General features: G+C 38.8%; 5 protein-coding genes across 5 annotated transcripts; 1 reads left to right on the top strand and 4 right to left on the bottom strand.

Moving 5' to 3' along the window:
• Positions 1-138: 138 nt before the first annotated feature.
• On the top strand, positions 139-7030 carry LOC6542947 (short stature homeobox protein 2). The gene is made up of 5 exons (XM_001969422.3): positions 139-805; positions 2830-3140; positions 4164-4221; positions 5949-6259; positions 6685-7030. Exons 1-5 carry the CDS (start codon positions 406-408, stop codon positions 6862-6864), a joined length of 1260 nt encoding a protein of 419 aa, XP_001969458.1. The 5' UTR covers positions 139-405; the 3' UTR covers positions 6865-7030.
• A 200-nt stretch (positions 7031-7230) lies between these two features.
• LOC6542526 (FERM domain-containing protein 5) lies at positions 7231-10595 on the bottom strand. The gene is made up of 8 exons (XM_001969421.3): positions 10164-10595; positions 9331-9435; positions 9216-9258; positions 8983-9156; positions 8540-8919; positions 8386-8474; positions 8105-8319; positions 7231-7996 (listed from the first exon to the last, which is right to left on the bottom strand). The coding sequence occupies exons 1-8, from the start codon at positions 10251-10253 to the stop codon at positions 7377-7379; spliced, it is 1716 nt and encodes a 571-aa protein (XP_001969457.1). The 5' UTR covers positions 10254-10595; the 3' UTR covers positions 7231-7376.
• Positions 10596-10691: 96 nt separating this feature from the next.
• LOC6542282 (selenide, water dikinase 2) lies at positions 10692-12223 on the bottom strand. The gene is made up of 4 exons (XM_026979141.1): positions 11995-12223; positions 11557-11935; positions 11305-11498; positions 10692-11246 (listed from the first exon to the last, which is right to left on the bottom strand). The coding sequence occupies exons 1-4, from the start codon at positions 12143-12145 to the stop codon at positions 10864-10866; spliced, it is 1107 nt and encodes a 368-aa protein (XP_026834942.1). The 5' UTR covers positions 12146-12223; the 3' UTR covers positions 10692-10863.
• Positions 12224-12439: 216 nt separating this feature from the next.
• LOC6542497 (myotrophin) lies at positions 12440-13281 on the bottom strand. The gene is made up of 4 exons (XM_001969419.3): positions 13103-13281; positions 12936-13046; positions 12661-12744; positions 12440-12609 (listed from the first exon to the last, which is right to left on the bottom strand). The coding sequence occupies exons 1-4, from the start codon at positions 13184-13186 to the stop codon at positions 12523-12525; spliced, it is 366 nt and encodes a 121-aa protein (XP_001969455.1). The 5' UTR covers positions 13187-13281; the 3' UTR covers positions 12440-12522.
• A 151-nt stretch (positions 13282-13432) lies between these two features.
• Positions 13433-15499, bottom strand: LOC6542023 (S-adenosylmethionine decarboxylase proenzyme). Its single transcript, XM_001969418.3, has 7 exons — positions 15298-15499; positions 14649-14735; positions 14391-14559; positions 14037-14315; positions 13891-13983; positions 13688-13843; positions 13433-13625 (listed from the first exon to the last, which is right to left on the bottom strand). The coding sequence occupies exons 1-7, from the start codon at positions 15411-15413 to the stop codon at positions 13470-13472; spliced, it is 1056 nt and encodes a 351-aa protein (XP_001969454.2). The 5' UTR covers positions 15414-15499; the 3' UTR covers positions 13433-13469.
• Positions 15500-15676: the final 177 nt, after the last annotated feature.

Raw genomic sequence — 15676 nt, 5'->3', positions numbered from 1 at the left:
AGGACTCGCGCGCAAAAGAGAGAGAGAGCTCGCTGGAAATTGAAGGGGAAGAGAGGATGGCAAAGTGCTGGTGCAGGTCCAAAGAAATTGCTAATTGAATGGAGTCAAGATGTTGAACTAGTCATATATGTTCATTATAACAGGCAGTCGTCCGTTTAATCCTGGCCAAAATCGAAGCGCCAATATTTTTTTATGCCGCTCTCTCGTCCAATTTCAGCGGAGGAATCGAATGTGGATTATCCGAAGGACATGCGCAGCAATAAAGAGCCAACTGAGGTGATTAGGCACGCCGAATGCCATTGGTGTTGACTATAAAATAGTCGGCAGCTTAGTTTCCTTACAGCAACTTATGCTCGAACGCATAAAAAAGCAGCGGCATTTATTTATTTACCCAAGCCCAGGATAATGGAGCAGTTGGCCCAGTTTGTCACAAAGTCCTTTGAGTTCAACTTAACTAATAACAGTGTTCACGCCTTATTCAACTCGATGACGGGCGCGCGTATCAAAAAACCCACGGAAGTGAAAAACTCCATATTCATAAACTCGATTAGCTCCGGCGGCAGTTACGCCGATACTTGCGCGAGTGGCGAGGAGTCCGTGGACATAGACATTACCGACCTGTCCGTATCCGAAAGCAACACGATCCTCGCGGCCGATGCGGAATCCCCGGAGGAATCCCATCCTCATCGCGATGAGCCTGTGGAAACCTATCGCCTCAGTCCCACTCTGCACAAGGGTGTGGTGGAGCCGAAGCCCAAGAACTGGTTAATTTCGGAGGACCTGAACGTGGACTCCCAGCCGGAAGGTAACGTCATTAACTGGCTATGATGGGTATCAACTGGTGCCTCTTAAGCTAATCCGGAATCTGTCCGGAATATCCGTCCGTGATAAGAATTTCCAATTCTCTTTGCCTCAGAATTGCCTGCGAACCAAATTTATTACTTTTGTAATAAATATTTTGTAACTACACATCAGATTAAAAATGTTTGAGATATTTGTACATTATGTACAATAATATGTGTACATAAATTAAATATGTTGTTACCAAAAACATAATTTGCTATATTTAGAATTGAAATCGCTTCAAACTAAAAGCGATACTCAACATTTTTTTAATTGCTCTAAATGGGTTCTTAATTTCATGTGTCATTTAGAAAATAGTGTTTGAATAATTAAGCTGTTCTGCAATTATGACGACTTTTTTATATTTTGTAGTGTTGATTATAAGTCATTGCTATGTACTGGAATCGAATTTAAATTAACATATTTTGGCTTATCAATCCCAACAATGGGTCAGCGTTTATACATCAGACAAACGGACTGATAAACGGACACGGCTAGATGAACTCAGCTAGTAGAAAAAAACCGATCACGAACTGATTACTTCATTGCGCCACTATTAACTGAGACATGACGGTGTTCAGATGGGCTTTGCTGGGGCTCCTGGGCTTAGTTTTACTCGGATCTGGCGTAAGGATGAACGTGATCTGTGGATGCAAGTGAAAAGTTATTTAATAATTCAGGTCGACGGCGGGTTCGAGTTTACCAACATAATATGTACACCTCTGGACATAGAATTCATGGATTTTGAAGCATGCTTTCTGAAATCAAAAAATCGGACGTACAAGTATTTGACTGTAAGGACTAAAATTTACCAATTGCCATTCAATGATCTGCTGGTATACCGTGCGCTAAATTTTCCAAGGTGAATCAATTAGTTTAAGTCCATATTTTATAGGTAAACATCCAGGTGTTGAAGAAGTTGAATGGCTATAAGCCATTTCTCTATAACTTCACTACCAATGCTTGTGGGTATCTGAAGACAAAGCGTAATCTACTGTTTCAATACTTTCACGAATTAATTGCCGTCTACTCCAATTTCAACCATTCCTGTCCGTATAATGTATGTAGTGAATTTGATTTCCATAAATATTTGACTCTAATCCAGTAATTACAGCACGATATAATCGTTGAAAAACTGCCCATTAACTTTGTGAACCACCAGGTATCCGTTGTTCTGCCAGTTCCAGAAGGGGAATATCTCGTTCATAGTGTTTACACAATCCGGGGTAAGCCCCGCCTAGAGATAAAAGTCTTCTGTCGAATCTTCTGAAAATTAATTGTGTAGAACTTGCCTTTTAATAGCGTCAAAACTGCAAACAAAATTTAAAATCATGGGTGTATTACAAAGCCAGTCTTTTGCTTGACCTGACTCAAATGTTGTGTTTCATTTATTTATTACATAATGGTTTTATGCATTTTATGCCAATGTGGGCAAATGCTTCTGGCATGTCGGTAAGTAGTTGCAATTCCAAAGTTCTTCCTTGTTGCAATTTTGCAATCTATAGGCTACTTGAATTGGGATGCTTAGTATGCTCAAACTTTTCGATTTTGTAGTTCCCGAGATCTCGAAGTTCATACGAACAAAACAAATGGACCTGATTAGAAAGAACCAAGATACTTTTCTTTATGTGTAACGTATTTTTCTCCCTTTCATATACATTTCACCGATACCCTGTTCCGCTCCTAATGCTCTTAATACCATGTATGCCCTCCTGCTCTACGAGTAAAAGGTTTAAATAGAGAAATAAATCTTAAAGCTAGGTATAAGACATTGGATCACCCATTGGGAACCAATTCTGCTGACATAAACATATTTATTAGATATTATTTTAAAATGGTTTTCCAATTAATATTGTAGTGTACAAAATAGTTAAGACCTATAAATTTGAAAAGAAGAAATGATTTAAAGTACGTAATATTGTGTTCTGTGAGTGAGCAAAGGGAACATCGAGTTCTTATGTATAACACACCCTGTAACCTATTCAGATTCGAAAACTTCTGGAGTAGTCCCGGCCAATATAACCGAGAGCACGGAGGACAGCAATACGCCGAAGCTGGCGCCGGATAAGCCATTATTGCCGGAAGAGTGCGTCTCCCCGGAGCCGAGTCGAAACCGGGAGCACTGCGATCCGCTGGACTCGTCGCTGGTGAACACCAAGCAGCGGAGATCGCGGACGAACTTCACCCTGGACCAGCTGAACGAGCTGGAGCGATTGTTCGAGGAGACCCACTATCCAGATGCCTTCATGCGCGAGGAACTGAGTCAGCGACTGGGCCTCAGCGAAGCTAGAGTGCAGGTAATTATGTCCGCGAATCCATCCCATAAATTATCTCCCAATTGCAACTTGACATTGGAGATGTCCGAGGACGCCCCTTTGGACACTGCAAGGACCAAATTGATTTTCAATGGTTATTCATTACACTTGTACTAATGACAACCAGACATTGTCTCCCCGAAATATTCTGCACGAATATGTAAGCAGTGACTTTGATTTTTCAACCACCGACATTGGGAAAATAATAAGAGAAGCTACTTTGGCAAGCCGAAGTTTATATACCCTAGGCTATATGGCCACTATATAGTGCCATATTTTAATTACATTTATAGATGTGGAATGGTCATTACTAAACTAAAAAAGAGCTTTGCAATGCAAGCAATGAAGTTATTCCATTCTCCTATGATTTAGAGGTTATACTTTTTCGATTCAACGATAAAAATATATTTAATTACGTTTTTTGTGCTCAGATATGCAGACTACCAGACAAACAGACAGCTTACATACGGACATTATACGGACATTAAATGCACATAGTCCGTATAGCGATGCTGATCCACAATATATAATACACGGTCGAAAAAGGACTGTTCCAAACTTATAACGAACGGAAAATACACTCTGCAAGAGCATAGAGATATGGGGTGTTAAGTGGTTTACGCCACCCTTTGTCGTCTGGGACACAAGTAGAAAATTGCTCGAGCATCGGGGGGCCGGTTAGAGATTAAATGCTCAATCAGGGTGCTGGAATAGGCACTATGTGGTCATGAAATATGTAGATACAATTCCAAAGCCAGCAGGAGTGTCACTTTTTTTATGGCCCGTAATAAATTGCTTCGCTCTTCGTAACTTTGAGCCCGCTAAAATCTCCAAGAAGCACGCATCTGCCGAGATTAATGAGAAATAAACAATGATAATTCAGTGTAGTACTAATACCAGTACTAATGACGAAATCGGATATCATAATGCTTCAATTTCCTAATTTATATTAATGAAACAAGCATGAAGACTAAAGTTATCATTTATCAATACGTGTTCTTACAGGTTTGGTTTCAGAATAGACGGGCGAAATGTAGAAAGCACGAAAACCAAATGCACAAAGGTGAGCAAATAACTATGGCTCTTAAGTCTATCTAAAAATATTAATGTAATTAAAAACTACCATAAATTAGTGCCTTTTTTAAGCACTGCTCACCAGCCATTTCATGGTAGCCAAGTTTTCGCCAATTAAGCTTAATGAAAGTGTAAATTGCAATTAGTTAAGTACACAAAAATCAGGCTAGACCATTTACATTTCGGAATGCTGTTCATTTTCGGGCTTATCAACTTGCTGGGACCAATATGTTACGGTTTTCACAGTTGTTTAAATGTCTCTTCATTAATTCATTTGGCTTTCCGTTTCCGTTCAACCCTCGTTTCCAAGGACTTATCCCCATCCATCAACTCCCCGCCCGACTCAATAGAATTTGTATTCTCCGTTTTATTGCCCGAATATTTAATTTGATGAAGTTAGCAATGATTTGTGCGTTGCTGTCGCTAAAAAAAGCGTTCTTATTTTATGTATATTGCCGATGGGATTTCGCTGGGCAAAATCTGAGCAGATGGGTTTGCGAGACCTGATTATAATTCGAAAGGCAAACAAACTGAGCCGAGAAAAACTGAAAACCAAGAGGTGTAAAGGTGCGCGAGAAATGTATGCAGAGTTTAGGAGAATGCAAATCAATACATTTATACATTTATGAGTTTCTCAGTGCTAGCCAGCAGTTGTGTGTACTTTTTCACATAAACATAAATCGCATGTAGAAGCTGAACCTAATTGGATTAAAATATATAATCACATTTATCAAATTTGCCGGCTAATGCTGCCGCATTTCTGTACTGGACCTTCGGGCATAAAAAAGTTTCAGAAATGTAATCAAATTGAAATTTGGCATAAAAAGCACGGCAGACAACACGAATGGCCAGCACTTTATGGGTCCATATCAATTCTCAGGCTTTTTGCCCCGGTGAACCACCCATAAACAAGACGTTAACCTGGCCTCCGGTCCCCAGAGACCCATTTGTATGTGCCGCTCCAGGCTTTCCAGCCTTCGTCTGCCAGCGGTAACACGTCCCTGTGGTTCCGGCTTTCCGGGGCGTTTTCCGAGCAATAAATTACAAAATGAATTCAATTACTTGTCACTGAATCTTAAAACGATTTGCCAATCCAGCAGGTACGGGTATATCCATCTAAGCAGAGTGATTGCCGGCAAAGAATCTATCGGATAATCTTTAAAATATTGCTTGTTTCGTAGAGGTTCTTGAAAATTAAAAGTACTACATACATACACAATATTAAATGCAAATAGGTTTGTAGGCGATACAACCGATTTTACTCCATTATCAATCACAAATCATTTTTGTTTAGGTGTTCTTTTTTATATTATTATTAACATGATGACTTTATTAGGAAATAAATGTACATAAATACATATTTAACAATATTAAGTCGTCTATTAAGTTATAAGCAGAAATTTGTTAAAATTCTGTAGAGTGCATGCTTCATTTTCCTAGTGAATGTGTTTAAATGTGTTATATTTAAAATATCTATTCATAAGCGTGCGAATATTTTCATTTATACTTACATACTTTTCAAAATATTGAATTAAATTTAGAGCCAACATTTTCAAACAATTCTACCAAATCTTCACTTTTTGAAATACCCCTACTTTCCTTTACTTAAAATTACTTATAACTTCTAAATATTTCTCAAATATTAAAAATGACACATAAAAGCCATACTTTTATGCACATGCAACACATCTTATGTAATCCACGTATTCTTTGAAGGATTCCTCGTGGGCAGTCGGAGTCCTCCGATCGCCACTCCGCTGGAACCCTGTCGCGTTGCTCCCTACGTCAGCCTGGCCGCCCTCCGAAGCTCATCTGTTCCATCCCATCCCGCAGCAGCGACTAGCTCAAATCCCCCGGCACCCGGCTCCGGAGGCACCAGTTCCGGCAAGGTGGTCCCCGTGGACTCACCGCATAATCACAATCCGGCGATATCGCGCTCGGCTATCAAACAGTTTTCCAGCACCGTGGCAGCAGCCGCCGCCTTTTCCGCTTTCGATCCGGCCATTATATCGGTGGCAGCTCACCAGGTAAAATACTAAATGGTTGAATTAATATGATCCTAGCAAATTCAGTAAAGCAATTTTGAGCTCAGCTTCAACTTTTTTTATTATAAAGACTCTAGTGCTTACTATTAAGAAGCTTATAAGTTAAACTACTAATAGTATCAATACATTTAATATCTATTTAATAATACTTATAGCTCAACATATGAAAAAAATGCTCATCGTTTTGAAAATCCCTTTCAGTTTCAAATAGTAGTAGTAAATCCGTACATAATAAGCTGTTTAATATCAATATTTTATAAGGGTGTTATATTATTATCAAAGCCAACGAAGTACCCAAAAATGTATATTGTGATTAATTCTAATGGTCCCAATATGCCATAAGCAAAAAGATTCAATTTGGTAAAGATTCATACATACTTATATATCCAATATTTTGCTGATTTCAGTATGCTGCCGCTATAAGTAATGGATCCGTGCCGGCCGGACTTTTTTCGGTGCCCCAGTACTCAATAAATCTGGCCGCCTTCGCCGCCGCCCACAGCAAGAGTTCTTCAATAGCTGACCTCCGGATGAAGGCCAAGAAGCACTCGGAATCGTTGGGTCTGCAGGCAGACATGGTGCTCTAGTAACCAGCTGCGAGTAGTCCCTAGAAATGTACATTCAATTGATGGTGTGGTGAAGTTTCGTCTATCGCCGTAATAATAAAAAGGATAGCCCCATTTATTTATTTAATAAAAGTCTTACTTAATAAATCTAATGAATAAGATTGACTTAAAACCAATATCGACAAATAAAAGAACTGTTTTTGAACGATTCCTGGGTCTAATGCGATGATTGCTCACCTCATTCTCATTTTAGTGGACAGAAATTAAGAGCTGCAGCTGTTGTCTAAATGATTTTCCAACCTAAAAAGCAATATCAACATAAAAAAGTTCAACCAATATTCAATAGAAAAGTTTCACTTCACGTTCACCCAATCAAAACAAAGTGTATTAATGTTAAAATTAAATTTCAGGCTTTGGTTTTAATATGGAATCATTATAGCATAATATTAAAGAATTGCCTTAAGTACACTATTAAAATACACGATGCAGCTGGAGTTACTGGGACTAAATCGGCGTCTACATAGGTACGAACTCTACTTCCCTCGACCCAACTTCTCCAAAACAAACTGCTTCAGTGGCTGATAGTACTGATAGCGCAAACAAAGCATTTCGGGTGAGTTGCGTAGCTGCTCGAAGGCCTCCGACTCGGATTCCATTATGAACACGGCAGTTCCGGCCATCGCAAATGCCACAAAAATCACGGACGGAACGAAGGCGTGTAGTAGGTGGAACTTGCGGAACTTCTTCACCTTCCGCGTGGAGGGATCCGCGTGCAGGAAGCTATCGGCTGGCGAACTGGAGTTCACGGCGGCATCCGTCTGTCCGTAGTACAGATTGGGCGAGTAGGAGCCGTGCTGTCTGGACTCATTGTGCTTCCTCGGATGGTCGTATCCATTCACGGTTAGCCCGCTCTCAGTGGAAGAATGTTCGACGGAGTCTCGGTAGGCATAGCCCCCGATTTGGCTGGCCAAATAGTTGACACCATCTATGTTCGAAGATCGCAGGCGAGCCTCCTCGCAAACCGGCTCCAGGCTGGAGATTTGGATGCCCCCATTGGCGTCACTCATCCCATGGTCCTGCCCGTAGAAATGTCCATTTGGCATGCCGTATCCCAGGGGTTCCGACATCGTAGATCTCGGCAAACTGCTGTACCCTAAAAAAAAATATAAAATACATGTATGATAAACAGAGCAGCGAATTCTTTAAAACAATGATTATAAAACTGAGTGGTAAACTCCCAACTTAACTATTAAGATCTTACTTATTTGTGCTAAATCCCCTTGTGGACTGGACGGCGTGGCTGGCACACTGCTCGCCTTTCGCTTGCTTGAATTCGAGTTATTTTTTTGTTCCCGCAACGCATTTATGTTTTCAGTCAAAATTTCACGCTCAGTTCTTCCGGTGTATCGGAATTTTGTGCCCCAGGAGAAAAATCCTCCTCCCGAAATCACAGCTGCACTTTGGCTATTGGGTAATCTAAAAAATACAAAAGGAGCGCTTAAGTGATGTGAATCCCGGATATGTATATATATATATTCTCACGTAAAGAACAGCATTTGTTCAATGGCACATCGCCACAAATATCGACAAGCTGCGCCAGTTGGACACTTGAAGCCAACAGTATGTTTTTTCTAGAGTGTGTAAAATAAACAATCATTTTTGCTGATTTAATAGTGATTTGAGTTCTACAACTTACTGGCTCACGACTAGCGTCCGTATAACTCAGATGCGCTATAAACATTTTGCCCTCAAAATTGATTTTGTGTATTTCGTTCCAGCGAAAATGTTGCGATCTTTTGCCGGCCACGAATGTGCTGATACCCGTATTATTTATTCCGACGTATTGCTGCGATCCGCGGTGATCCTTGACCGGATGTGGATCTATACCGTAGGTCTCCAGGCCGCGGGCTATGCCCAGGAACTCATCCATGGCCAAGGACAGATTCTGCCCGGGCTCTCGCTTTTTATGCAGCTCGATTATCTTCTTCTCCAGACACTCCGTCTGGCGCAGAGCTAATTCTATGGAAGATACGTAACTGCCCACATGCACATCTTCGTTATAATCGCCCAGCTCCTCTGTATAGATAAGGGTATATGTATTAAGGAAGTTAATTTACTAAAAATTTACTAAATCTCTACCTTGAACTATTAGAGCGCCAAGTGCAGCCGCCTCCCCCAAGGAGCAATACAAACGACCATGTCGAAGGTCCCTCTTTAATTGCTGATACAGCATAATCCGTGCATTTCCGGTCAGTCGAAATGGATCCGCAGGGTAAAACTTCACTCTCAGCGAAAATAATAGGGGATCCATTTCTGAAGACAACAAATGTGTTTCAGTTTATAGAGCTAATACAGTTTTGATCGTTAAATACCTTTGCATTGCTTAATTATTGATTTGGACAGGTCCAGCCAATGCTGTTTAAAATGTATTTTCAAATGTGGTATGTGCATTAGACAAATATTGATATTATATTTATTTATACTTACCCTCTGTTTCGAGGAGTCTACATATCGCAAGCCGAAGTAATCCTTCTCCTTGATCTCCAACTCACCGCACAAGTACTCCAATAGGTAAATGCCCTTATGGAATGGCTGCAAGATATGTGATATTTTCATATTATTCGTTGTTAATAATACCTATTTTAAAAAGATATATGTAAGCAACTCCTTAAAATGTTTACATTTTTCTAAAATGTAGCATATCCTTATAATAATTCTTTCCTTCTAATTTTAGCATTCAAAAATTTATCATTTCCCAAAAATGGTGTAATGAATTTTTGTGTTGCTTACACCCTCGAAAAGTAAAATGGGGGTTAGAACTAAAAACAACCACAAAGAGTTTTCGTGTTTAATACCAGTTGGCTAAATGTTATTGAAAAGCCTGATGAATGAATATAAAAACAATTTAACTTATAATTCTGCATTACTCCAATTGTAAACAAATATCAAGGATTTCCTTGATTGATTCTATATCAATATTTTTGCCGGCAAGCAGAAAGGGCGTTAGCCACCCATCTGTTTACAGCACAAACGCATAGTACCAAAATAGCTTCCTATGTTTTTATGCATTTACTTAGAACTGTCGCGAATGAAAGGAAAAAAAAAAACATAGTATTAAAACATTAAATTTAGCGATTAACAATATTCTGTGCACTTCATTCGTTAAAATAGCCTTATCGTTATTCGTAGCACAAGTTTGGATGGCAAGGAGTACTGCATCGATTGCAGATGAGCAGTGCCTTTCGATATTGGCCAACTGATTCATCCAAAAGTCCGGTCTAATTAGGTTGAAGAATGCAGAGTTCAAGAGCAGCACAAACCTGAAATTCACACTCTAGGACATCGGAGTCATCGAGTAGTCGCACAGTGCATTTGTACACAATGTTCCCCTCATTTTTGCTTCTAAACATTTTGTGGATTGGATTGAGTTAACTGCGACACTTTAACGGCTACTTTCACTGGAACCAAAGTTACTGAATTGGGCGGATTGGATTGTGTAGCTTATTTCAGAGCCAACTACCGAATGCTTGGCATTCCATTCGTTATTTTTCTATCCAAATATTTCGGCTTTGGCCGTGTCCTTTGCCGTCCTTTAGTGGTTCACGTTAGGGGTGTTTTTCGCGTGGGGAGGCTACTAACGGTATAAAGCACCAAATAAGGACAAATGCGTGGCGAACATGTGTTTGTTCAGATGTGACTGTTGGTATATTGTAGCCCATGGGTGCAGTATACTGGAAAACTCTGCATAAATTAAATATAAATGTGAAAAGCGATGTGGTAAAGGGGAAAAACTGCGTTAACTACGTTTACTACCGAGTTACAATCTATAGCCCGATAAGAATCGATGATTTGTATATCGGCAGTCGTTTTTATTATCGCGATAACCAATCTCGATTAAGTAGTTTGATTAATCATCAAAATTATTGCACACCTCGCATGTACAATAAATTTCAGACTATTTCCGAGCCAGAAGGCCTTTATGAAATAATCCTCATAGGTTGAATAATTAATTTGCACCACCTAACTAAAGGCTTCGATAAACTCTACATCGTCACAAAGAACTGCGTCAGACTGATTTGCGGCTATTACATGTCCAATTTGGAAGGATTTCTGCTCTCCGTTGGTAGCTTCTTCAAAGTCGAGACAAAATTTATCAGCGGCATCAACAGGAAGGCATATTAAAAGACCTCCAGAGGTTTCTACCGATCTGCCCGAACGAAACTTTGTACTTTGGCCCACCAAGGTGCTGAATTTAAGTACATTTTTAATGATGGGCAACTTGTTGATTTGGAATGAAACCTTTTTCTTTTGGAATTGAGCTAGATTATTGGCGTGGCCCAGTAGACCAAATCCGGTAATATCAGTGGCACAGTGCGCTTGATATTTGTGCATTAAGAGGGCGGCTGAAATATTTTTTCATTTAGTATATATAAATAGAATGAATAAAAAAGGTATATTTACCATTTTTGTTCAAATACGTCATAGACTTCAGAGCAATTTCAAAAGTTTCTCTTATATCATCATCACTACATTCAGACAGCAGTTTTTTGTACTTTTCGGTCTGATTAAGCTGCCAAAGGTGGGCATCCATCGCCATTTGACCACCTAAAGGTTTCGTGAGGACCAAAACATCGCCAGGCTGCGCGTTCGAAGGTCTAAAACGGCATTACATTTTGAATAAATTCATATATACCATCGTAAGCTTATACTTACAGTATTATTTCCTCGCTTCGGCAGACAGACGTGGCTATGCCACCAATAATGCACCAGGGATTGATCTTCAATTGTCTAATAATTAGCGGGGTATTACGATAGCCATTTGCTTTTAGGGAGTTTTGGAAACCCTTAATCACCAATGCTATCACAGTGTCGCGTTCTTTCTCGCTGAAGCTCGTTGAAGTGCTGACGATCATCTCCACGGTATCAAACTGAGTCACCCCAACCGCGTAAACATCACTTAAAACATTAGCTAACGCAATACGACCCAGTAATTCCGGATCATTAACCATGGGATAAAAGAAGTCAACGGTTTGAATAAGCAAATAGTCATTGTGCCGCCTAAGAGGTATCACAGCACAGTCCATTCCAGAGCCTGAAAATATGATTTCTGATTAGGATAATCCCGATAGTGATGAAAACACTATCTCTCACCGATAAGGTATCCATCATTGTTCTTATTTTCTGTTCCCCTTAGGTACTTTTCCAGTACTTTTTGGGGGATTTTGCAACTTCACCCGGTGTGGGTGGTGAACTTAGTTAGCTGAAAGTCGGGCTCAAGACCATGTTTTTCCGGCTGAAACATCGTGCGCGAATTTCTACGCACCGGCTTTAGAAACAGCTAAATAAAAACTATCGTGCTTAGGCTAGTGACGGCACTTGAACACTTATCGATATTCATAGAACTACAGAAGGGAGATTCCATAGATCAGCTGATCTCAGCTGACTACTTTAAAATCGGAAAAAATTATAGTTCATTAAAAAAAATCATATTCTGATATCGAAATATTCAAAATAATAAAATACACAATATTTTGTCTAAATAAAAATGTAATTTTTTCTATAAGTTTTTCCAAAACATCGAATTAAATAGCTGACGTTTTTAAAAGCTATACACGACTGTATATAAAAGTGTATTTGATACTGAAACATAAGGTTGTATCCTAAAATGACATATACAATTTATGCAAGGAGTTTTTTAATCTCATCTTTTTCCGCCGCCTCAAGGTAGCTTTGGCCATCTGGAGTAGAACCATTTTTATTAGCTCCCTGTAATAAAAGTATGTAATTTGGGCGTATAGAAAACAAGGAGAGACAAACCTTTTTTAGTAGTAATTCCACACAGCTCGTATGTCCTTCCCAAATGGCAGCCAGAATTGGGGTAATACCATGTTTGTCTTTTCTCTGCAATAAATATCAGTTAATTACAATTAAGTTATATTATAACAGAAAGACCGGCATTTCTTACGGGCACACCTGGTTAATTAAGACTATGACTAAACAAACGAAAGAGGTGTAGTCGTGTATATATGTACACATATATATTAACCATTAATGATTCACAATCGTGTAAATGGACATTGTGAGCTACTTACATCGACGTCGGCTCCTATATTTATGAGAAACTGCAGGACATTCAGCTGGCCGAAATCTGCCGCATAGTGTACTGGGAAACGGCCCTTAATTTCCTCATTCACCTTTTGTGCCTGTATACAGATATAATTAGTTAATTCAAAATGAATCAGGGCATTGGCAAACGCACATCGTTCTGAAAAGCAGCTTGCACAGCCTCGAATTCCCCGTTCTTTATGGTCCAAATAATGTCTTCATTAGAAATCGCACTCATTTTTATTTTTCTTTTGGGCCGACTTGTCAAATACTGCTAGAGATGGAACTTTTGGCTGTGACCCTTGCTCAGACCCGATAATTTTTTCCCACATTTGGAATTTGCGAATTATGTAGTGTTGGTATTTTTAGTATTTTTATTTAACAGTCAATTATCCTTTAATTACAAATGTAGCAATAGTTATAGCATTTTTGTATAATATAGTATTGTTTTTTATTGTATTTATTATTATTTATTTATTGACATACGCAAAACAATAACCATTTCTGTTGGATTTGGAATTTTATAAATTATCACCAGTTTTCTCTTCGTGAGAATATTGTGCAAACAGAAGATTGTACGATGGAAAATTGCAACATTGCATGTCGGTTCGTTTCCATTGCGATCCCTTGGAGTACTCCACTTCTAGTTCCTTCATGGTTTCGTAGGCCAAGGAACACTGTTTCACAATATTCGAAAAGTATTTTTAATAAATGTAAACAAAGTAGAGCAACAGCTTACCTTATTGGCAAAGATGGTTACAATAAACTTTCCAGGCTTGAAAGTGTTGATTACTTGATTGATAAGTTTGCGATAGTTACTCAAAGCAACATTGGTTTCGAAGCTCACATACGAAAATTGATTCTCCGGAGTAATATGAATTGTCATGTACTCCCCCTGCAAAAGGACTTGTATCAATAGTTCTTGTAAAAGGAATTTATTACCTTATCGTTGATTCCATTCATGGAATAGCCGCAAGGATCGAACAAAAAATCATCAATGTGCATACTCGGCAATATGGTATCGATTCCAGATTTCTAAAATCTCAATCTAAATATATTAAAATCTAAATAAAAATGGTTCTTCATACCTCAGTAGCTCCATTGGCATTATCAAACTTGTTTTTGTAGAAGATTGACATAGTTTCGGGATCTAGATCTTGCATTAATATTTCAATAGTTTGGTCCGGATCGGAGTCAACGTTTTTTTCATCCGATATGAGTTGGGGCGAAATGTTGATATCAGAACGACTAAATGTGTAGAGATACCAACACTCCAAGTTCATGGAACCTAGACAATATGATCTTCCGTTGGGAAAAATTGAGTCCAGATATGTAACTTCTTCCGTAAAGCCTTGATGGGGTGTTATCTGGAAAACAAAATGTTTAATGATTTAATACATTACGTTATAATACTCTGTCGTTAAATATTGTTAAATATTCACCTGAGCCTCCGGTCTAGTGAAATTCTTTCGCGAGTAGAACAAGTCTGCGACTACATTGTATCCATTGGCCTCAGCCAGCTTTAGCAAATGTACGAGGCATTTCAATGGAGTAGTCGTTCCACAAGTTTTAAGGATCCAGCGTCGCTTTGAAACAAACATACTGCTCTCACTAAGCCCGAAAAAATTTAATATTAAATATACATATTTTTTATAATTATAATTATTTAGACTTTAGCAAAAACATTTGTATATATTTACCTTAAAACAAAAGCATCTATAATGCCGTTTTTGGAAGTGCTTATTATTTCACAGTTGACATTGCTAAGCACGTTTTCCCAATCAGATCTAATAAAAAACATTTACATTCATGAGTTGAAGGATTTTTGTACAAGAATGTACGCCGAAGCCTCGACCAACAGTTATTTAGAGATAATGAAATGTGTTTGATTAAAACACGCTATCAACGAGGCCAAGGGTTAGGACTGATTTTGGAAAGTCTTATTCTAATTGAATTTAAAAAAATGAAAAATATTTAACTTACTTTTGGAAGTATCAAATACAATTTCTACATCATGAGCATTCGAAATGAAATATTTTAATAATTAAGTTGTTACCCGTATACCGCATCCGATAAGTGTAAAAGAAATAAACAAACAAAACAACAATTTTCGTCGTGACAAGTAATTAAATGTGTTTCTAAGTACTTTGTACTTTTATGTTCTATTTAAAAGTAATGACTATTTCATGCTTTTGAATAACACATTACGAAAAGAAATATGAATTTAAAAACATGTTTCATTACTTGTCACGATGAAAATTGTGAGGTGTATATACTTTTTCCGCAACTGTGCATGCACTTTTACACGCAGGGCATGTCGGACTGCTTTGGTCTTGTTGAAGGACTTACCTGCTGATGTTACGCAGATCATCATCGCTGTTGGGGCTCTCCTCAAACCAAATCTCAAGGAGTTTCTCAACCCCCTCGAAGAAGTGCTCACCGCTCTCCAACATGCTGCTCGGCATTAACAGATGGATCGGATCTGAAACCAAAACAACGCTTGGTGATGTAAAGTAAGCGATGGGGACTATCGATGGGAAGTGTTAGTCGTACTCTATCGATAAGTCTCGAATCGGGACTGTCACAGCTTGATTCCACTAACAGCATCTGACATTGACTAGCAGGAGGGAAAATTTTAATACATTTGCTTTTGGGTTCAAGATAGTTTAAAACAATATCTCTTCATTAGAAACCCCGTTCTTCTGGTTGATTAGCCCATCAAGGTCCG

Source organism: Drosophila erecta, unplaced genomic scaffold (genome assembly GCF_003286155.1).
Source record: "Drosophila erecta strain 14021-0224.00,06,07 unplaced genomic scaffold, DereRS2 tig00000055-arrow-pilon, whole genome shotgun sequence".
NCBI classification, from domain to species: Eukaryota; Metazoa; Arthropoda; class Insecta; order Diptera; family Drosophilidae; genus Drosophila; species Drosophila erecta.
The sequence above is the reverse complement of the archived record's forward strand: the minus strand, read 5'-3'. Positions and strand labels throughout refer to the sequence as shown.